We start from the raw sequence: 8,515 nt of genomic DNA, 5'->3' as shown, positions 1-8,515 counted from the left end.
ATAAATATGTATATTGTATAAAAACAAAAAATGAAACTGTGCATCGATGTCTGGGAGTACAGTAGCTGCTTACGGGAGAGCTACGCGTTGGATCAGCAAGACTTAGGGCATTATACTACCGCGAGTATTATCATGCCCAACCTTTAATATTTAAGTGCGAGTGAGAGTCTATTTGAGCAAAAGTAAAAAAATGAAAGAAAAGATAAGAAATTTAAAAAAATAAGAAACATGCCTCTCGTTTGTGGGTTTTACTTTGTACATATTGTACGAAAGGTTTAATAATAACTATGTTGAAAGTACTAGTCCTGTCTCTTTGTATAATTCCGTGTTATACCTGCTCTTGTACAGTGGCGAGTGGCACTACAGTGTTGTCGACGCGTTCACACACTCAGCGAAACAATTTATTAATTATATTTTCACTTTCCAACCTCCTTAAAGGAACGATTCGCCAAAGTTGCTGTTTTAGCGAACGTATTCGATCCGCGTTCGCAAATATCCGATCGGCGAATCACTGTTACGGCGTTCGAACGCTGCGAGTTAAATGGTGTTTATAGATTGTTCTCAAGTTTCCTTGCAAGGAAAGTCGATTCGTAAGTTCGGGACGTTGTAAAACTGATCAAATTCGGAAGATATACAGATAAGCGGTACGCATTTTTTTTCCTGTTGCAAAAATTTATTTCAACAGGGTACAATTTAGAAAAAAGTTTTCGTTCGATACGATAGTTCTTTACGACGAGAACGACTTTTGTCCGAAAACTTCTTTTATAAACATTTCTTATAATTCGCGAGTGTTCTAACGCAAAGTAAACGAATTTTCAGTGGGCAACATTATCCACTCCGAGTGAATTTTGACAGAAACAAAATTGCGTAAAACGTATCGATGTATCTTCTGTATCTGTCCAACGCTACATAATTCGTCGAATATGTGCATTCGAGACTTTGCCTTGCAAATTATCCGTCAACGGAGAGTGCGAGCCCTCCGCGGAAATTTCGAACGCGCACCGTTTCCAACGAACCAATCAGCACTGGAGTGCGTCGCTTGTCACAGTGCAACGAAAAAAGCGCGAAATGCAAATGTTAACCCAGAAACGATGGGCTGAATGAAATCACGAATGCCGGATTGGCAAAGAAAAAAAGAAAAAATAAGAAAAACAATACTTTTTCAATGAGTGAGTCAAAGTTACCAATTTCTACCTACGTTTAGGAAATACATTTTTATCGTCTTGTTTACCTTCGACTATTCCTTTTGTAACTGAGATTTGGGCGCCGTGTGAATCGCCGCTCTGCCGGGAACCGGATGCTGCACTTATGCCACCAAACAATTTGATTTTCTTGCGCGCGCTCGCGAAATTTCATACTTTGTCATTCTCGTTGGTGATTGAGCCGAGTGATGGCTCGCGATCGTGCCTGAAATTGATTCTAACGGGCACTTTTCGCTTACCGGAGAACCATTGTTATTCCACTGGGAACTCGTTCTTTATGCATTTCGTTGCGTTTTCTATATTTTGTAATCTTCACATTTGATATTCCCGAAGAACCGTACTGTACTTAGATTCTAACGTGCTCGTGAATTCGACGGGGAAAGTCTTTTTAATTACGTAACTTCGACTTTGATTCAATACACAGAAAAATTTGTCTTATTATATGTACAGTACTTTTTTGATTTGAAATAAGCGATCGGACTACCCTATTGAACACACTGCCGAATTTAATTTCTGAACGCGTGTCTTGAAACCATACACTCTAGTCGGTGGAGAAGAGAATACATATATGTATATATATTATACATATAAAAGAAAAAATGTACACATTCTAGTTCTTAATTTATTTTCCCATCGTTATCACGAGTGTCCATCGAGCTTGTCCGTTGCATTTTTCATTTGCATTTCGTTCTTTATATCGAAGCTCTCGAAATTGTTTGACCGTCTTTTTTGTCTTTTGGTTTTCTCTCTCCCTATCTCTCTCTCTTTCTCTCTCTCTCTCTCTCTCTCTCTCTCTCTCTCTCTCTCTCTCTCTCTCTCTTACACTCTCTCTTTTTTTTCGTTTTTAATCGTTTTACCCAGTGGCGAGCGAATGTTAGCAATGTAAATTACGCGTTACAACGAGAAGTGGAGAAGGGGCGCGCTACAAACCTTGAACAGAGAGCGTAAAATTTTTGCGCTTACTTTTATGTGAGTTACGTGTACATAGAACGGCGATACCGAGGAACAATAAATTCGTTGTTATTGCAAGGATTAAGGATCGTATGGTATATATTGTTATTAATCCGACCAATAATTGGGAGGCTGTCGGTTCCGGGCAAAACAGGCTAGATTTCACAGGTGGCGCGTAAACCCCCTGTATTTTTATGAATAAATAAAATATTTTAAAAAAAAAGTAAATCTGAAGTCTGTTTGGAGATGCCTTTCATAGGGATTATAAATGTAGATAATATATTATACATAGTGAACATAAATATACTATATTATTATATATAAATAGTAAGGAGTAAATAGAATTATTATATATATACATATATATATATATATATATATATATATATATATACGATGAAAATAATATTATTACGAGTAAATAAACTAATTAAAGATGAAAGCAGATCTATATGAAATCTTTATTATTCCATGCCCATACCCTACAATGAACGCTTGGTCTATTTTCTTTATCAGTGTTTCTTTCGTATATTGTATGCATATTGTACACCACGTGGTACACGCGTGTATTGTACTCTATTTATTTATCACAATGAACAGCGCCGGGAATTCAAGTTTTTATTGATGGATGTCATTTGCAATTTTTTGCGCACTTTTATTACAGACGTCTCGTTACATTACAACATAACAAAGTCTATACTTTCAAGGTACATGTTCGTTTAAAATGTTGTCTACCTGTGAGATCTTTAAGGATTATGCGCAGTGTTCAAGCTCCTGCACAGAACATTTAGATAAATTAGTCTCGTCGTTTAATGTCATTATCTTTATAATCTTCCTGCTCCTGGATCCTACCGTGATCTAGGAAATGGTCGCAAGCGCTTGGACACTTCGATAAGATTAAAGCGATCACAGACAGAGGCATTTAAAAGGTGATTTCCGCGAATACCCATGTAGACACAGAAGCTAATACTTTTAGGTTGCCTAGGATGTCCGTACTACGCAGGCATTCTCATGCATCACCTCCGTTTCACGGTACAAGAGGCTGCAAAACCGACGAGTCGAGTTTGTAACGTAAACTCCGTGTCTTGCGTTGCGTAATGATCTATCTAATACAATATCAGTAATGTAAATATAAAAGCAGTGATTAATGTAAAATCGTGTAATTGCATATCGTAACAATCTGGATATATATAAATTGTATTTCTTCATCTTCGTCTTCTTCGTCCACTCTGCGCTCTCTCTCTCTCTCTCTCTCTCTCTCTCTCTCTCTTCTCTTGTTTTTCCTCGCTCTCTTTCTCTACCCCGTCCTCTCCGTTTATTTTTTTATTGTTTGTTCTTTATCGAAAAATGTAAAAAGTATTCATATGTAAAGCAATCGAATTGGACGCCGAAATATCTTACATGATTAATAAAGTCGAAATATAATATAAAGGGGATTATCGATGATTATAGTCCCAAGAATTGTAAAAAAGTTTGAAGAATGTTCTTTACACACGCCCATTGTTAAGCTCTCTGTTATTTATATGATCCGTCCCCCTAGCTCGTCTATGATTATCCGTCGGTAGAAAGTATTTACTTCTAATAGACCGTCGTGTTATAGTTCTGAAGGCACTGTTCAAAAGTTGACTATACTTCTTGAAATAACAAGTCTTCAAAACATCCTCAAAACGATCTCGACATGGAAAATCGTTACAAACGTCGACGCAAATTTTCACATGCCTCGCTCGAACTATATCACAAAATTCAAAATAGAGTAGTTTTTTTTAACTTCGACAGTCAATGCCAATGCCAATGCCAATGCCAATGTCGTATCTGTCGGGTCTGTGATCGATTAGGAATATCATGAGCTAACAAATCGATGGTCAGAATTCAGGCTTATGGTACGTAATGTCCAGTGCACTCCCGTTAATTATGTATCAATATCGTATCATTATATTACACAAACGCTTATTAATTTAGAGGCACATTGCTAAAGTTTTCGGTTCTTAAAAATTGCTCCCTACATTAATCAACTTATGACAATCTAGATATTACAATTATTCAGTACGACAGCGATTTGGCATATAATGTGGAAACTGTACAAAGATTCCGAGAATAATAATAATATTAATTATAATAATGATAATATTAATAATGATAATGATACTAATAATAATATAATAATAATAGTAGTAATAATAATAATAATAACCAAATTATTGCTTAGTTCGCATATTAATTAAACATGGCTGAAAAGGCCGATACTCTGAAAGAAAAATTTGTTTCAATACTATTAAAGGTTTTTTTTTGCATGATGTTCACGTTGAGCTCATAATAAAATCACACGAAATATAAGATAAAAATTGTCATATGCATAGAAATAATAACAAGTTCTAGTATATAATACAATTGTTCTACTGAATTTCCTTACCTAGGCAGGAAAACTTTGGCTACTGCTACACACTATTTGTACCTCGGCAGAATTGCCGAATTTATGCTGCTAAAAACACTGATTTGCTCGTCTAGAATAAAAAGAATTGCACGCAGTACACACAGTATCTAAATCAGAACAGATTAATTACATACTCAGGAAGACCTTAACAGTAGTATATATGCTCACGCTTTAATAAACCTGAATTCTACGCACAACGATCGTAATATCAATTAAGCATTCACTATACTCAGAGACTTTTCTTTTGCCGGAATGTTTAAATGGTTTTTTTTCATTTATTCGTTCGTACTCTAATGAATCACTTGTTGTTCACGTTCGTAACTTGTTTAAAAACTCAGAGCTTCTTAGCACGATGCATTCACAATGTTGCTCTGAGATGCGAATGCTCTACAGAATGTACATAGTAGACAGCAAAAGCGTCTAGACCACAGAATGTTCACATTTGTTTCAATGCAAAATACTTTACAAACTAGAGAAATCAGGCTGATGCAATGGCAGGCGCGCTATGTATAAAAAAGTTAACATTCCAACATATAAAAATCGATATATATTTCCTTAAAAAATTTCTTTAATACACATTTTCCCTGAACGGACAATCGCATGTTAGTTCTGATTTTTAAGCGATTCCCTTATGAAAAACATAAAGAAACATTTTGGTTTCGCATGGAATTCTGGATAATCCATCGTCTTGTGATGTTCTTTTTGTATTTGGAAAATTTTGTGCTCTGTCATGGTACCAGCCTGTGTCCATCAACGTGAAGAAACAGTCATGTAATCCCATAAAGTCTAAACACAGATACCACCTCTCTGCATCCAAGCGAATAGACCACAGAGTGAGATCACAAAAAATATGGTGTAGGGATTATTGGTGGAATTACTCTTTCAGAATCAGGCACTGCTTCGAATAGCACTGGGTTTCTTGAATCAACACTTGTAAACTGTAAAATACTAGCTATGTTACCACAACGATAACAATAATTTGGAGCTGACCATACTGTTACAAGTTTATCGTTAAACATATATCTAAATCCTGTAAATAAATTTAAAAAATAAAATTAATAATGCCCTATTTCAGCATATTTTAATTATGTTAAGCCGAGTCTACATACAAAAACATGTATGTACCTTCGTGAACCAATTGATGAGCTCTACAAATGAGTCTAAGGTCGTTGATTTCCATAAATTTGTATGTTACTTTACTGCCAAATAACCAACCAGCTCCACGTGGACTAATGGTCCACGTTTCTACATCTTCTGGGTCGGACCAAACCAAATCACAAAAAGCACCTACGAATGAAATCCGATGTAAAATAGTTTATTACCGATAAATCTAATCTGTGCAGTACAACACTGAAATGATACGCGTACCTTTATGCGGAATCTCTTGATTCCTCTCAATCGTTCTAATTTGATCTAATGTTGTAATAAGCGGAGATAATCCACCATGTACACATAGTACTTGTTCATCAATTAACTAGAAAAAAAAACATACATAATTGTGAAACATGAAACTAAATATAAATGTAACGGTCATTGAAATATCTGTTAGTACTAACGGCAGCAACTGTGAGCAAGTCGAAAACCCTACAGCAGTGTTTCCAAGCATTAGCATTGCCATATTTGTTCTGACACTCGTCTGTGCGTAATATATAAATACATATCATTATGTATATCATATTTCAAACAATAAATTATATTTTATAATTTATATTACATTTTTTTATAATAATATATATACTGACCATAAAAACCATAAACATGAGTAATTTGCCTGGATTCGTGATTTCCTCGAAGCAATGTTATTCTATCAGACCATTTAGCTTTAAGTGTGAGTAGGCGGGTAAATGTTTCTAAACTATAATACCCTCTATCTACAAAATCTCCCATGAATATATAATTTGTATCAGGCACAGCACCTCCATTTCGAAATAATTCTTCTAAATCATAAAACTAAAAAGAGACAAACGACAATTTAATCGGTATATAGAAAAAAAATTCATAGCATTACTATCGAAATACTTATCATTATCTACTACAAATATCGATGTCACGTTGAGGTTAGAACGAAGCTATGAATCTCACCTGGCCATGAATATCTCCGCATACGGTAACCGGAGTGGACACTGGTTGAATATTAGATTCTTCTACTAATAAGTCACATACTATGTCACAAAGTTTCTAAACAAAATTAATCCAATTATCGAAAAGAAATACAGTGAGTATAAGTAACCTATGCGCTTGCATTTAATATCTTATCCAACTTGTCGTATAAATATATTATAATCGATATATCAGGAAATAATACTTTGCACATATTATTTACCTTAAGATCATTTTCCGGAAGGTATTTGCACTCTTTTGCAATTTCTATCCATTTATCGATGTCTGACATTTTGGAATCGTATTGTAGGAAAATACTGATCGCGCCCTCACTCGCTACATATATATGTATACAGAATTTATAGTTGATTTGTATTTTTAAGAACTATTTCACTGAATCAGTTGGAATCAATCCCTCAATTACGAATCATCTCAATTCATCTTAAGCACAAGATTTGATGAGCTTTAGTTATCGTAGAATCAAGGAAAATTATCTTTTCCATCGTGTAAGACGCAACCACAACCCACGGCAACATAAGATTAAAATTGACCAACTTCAATTTTCTTTAATCCTTTTATCCTATTGGGTAGAACTTTTTTATAGTACAAATGAAATGAAAGCGCATGTGAAAATCAAAAATGTTTATAAGAAAATTTTTTGAATCTTATATATGTATCGGTATTATTATTATTATTTAATCTTAGAATAAAATATTACGTTTTCGTGAAAGCAATATATTGGCCAATGATATTGTTTAACACCTCGTAATTTATATTTTATTGTCGGTAAACACATTGTATATGCAAGTAGAAAAATATTCAAAGGTATTTGCAGATCAATTACAACCATTGAGATCGAATGCGTATTTAAGCTTTTAATATTCTAATTGAAATGTTTACGAAATATAATAACACGTGTTATCATATTGAATATTGAAAGTTTGATTAAAGTAAGTTTCTAATGAAACCTGTAATTTTGCGTTCTATTCTTTAAACTGAAGTACATAATGAGAAAGAGTTCTCATAACAATGTTATGTGTTGAAAATAATATGTTATTTAATGTTAAAATGTCCACGACGAGTAAGAAATACTTCAATTATTGTAAAATGATAATCTGTTGAAATAAAAGCTCAATAAGTAGAAGTAAGCTGCCTAGGGAAATGTACAATCCCAAATTGTACATGCATACATATATGTTGTTACGTTATCACGTTTCATGAGCGACGTGAACATAGTCACTAGTTTATATTACGACCGCGCTATTAAACTATACGCTTTCAATTAATGGCGACAGGAGGGAAGTTCGAATGTAAATACAGATTTATACCATATATTTATATAGAGATACTGTATCGCCCGAGAGGAATAACTGAGAATATGTAAGGAGATAATGAGAGAGTTCCCACGAAATTCATCGTCAAGCCTTTTCTTTCTTTAGCAAGACTAATCGAGGAATATAGACAATGTCACGTCGCCTCTAGAATAGTCATAATAACAAATCCGGATTTCTAAAATGCAGGACATCGTAAATCGTTAGATAGGGACTTCTCGGAACTCTCTCTCTCTCTCTCTCTCTGTCCTCGAGCCGAAATCTTCGCGCGCGGCATACCCCCACTCCGTTCGTCTCGGCGGGCTTTTTACCCCTGCGCGCTCGATTCCCGCGCACACCCACCCGCATCCGCACCGTCGAACCACCAACCGCCTTCGATCTGCAACCGGAGGACGAGCCGCCCGACGAATCAGCGCCCAACTAATTTTCCTATTGGCTAAGAAGGAGGGAAGAAAAAGAAGCTGGAAGAAAATGCAGAACTCCTCGAAAAACAGCAGATT

At 35.1% G+C, this 8,515-nt stretch overlaps 1 protein-coding gene across 1 annotated transcript; it reads right to left on the bottom strand.

Moving 5' to 3' along the window:
* Positions 1–5,112: 5,112 nt before the first annotated feature.
* On the bottom strand, positions 5,113–7,079 carry Ppv (Protein phosphatase V). The gene is made up of 7 exons (XM_078188933.1): positions 6,908–7,079; positions 6,667–6,762; positions 6,327–6,534; positions 6,141–6,220; positions 5,953–6,058; positions 5,710–5,871; positions 5,113–5,614 (listed from the first exon to the last, which is right to left on the bottom strand). Exons 1-7 carry the CDS (start codon positions 6,974–6,976, stop codon positions 5,424–5,426), a joined length of 912 nt encoding a protein of 303 aa, XP_078045059.1. The 5' UTR covers positions 6,977–7,079; the 3' UTR covers positions 5,113–5,423.
* Between the last annotated feature and the right edge of the window lie 1,436 nt (positions 7,080–8,515).

The sequence above is a fragment of the Augochlora pura genome, chromosome 8, assembly GCF_028453695.1.
Source record: "Augochlora pura isolate Apur16 chromosome 8, APUR_v2.2.1, whole genome shotgun sequence".
In the NCBI taxonomy this organism is placed as follows: Eukaryota; Metazoa; Arthropoda; class Insecta; order Hymenoptera; family Halictidae; genus Augochlora; species Augochlora pura.
Note: the sequence above shows the minus strand (reverse complement) of the source record. Positions and strands in the feature narration are given on the sequence as shown.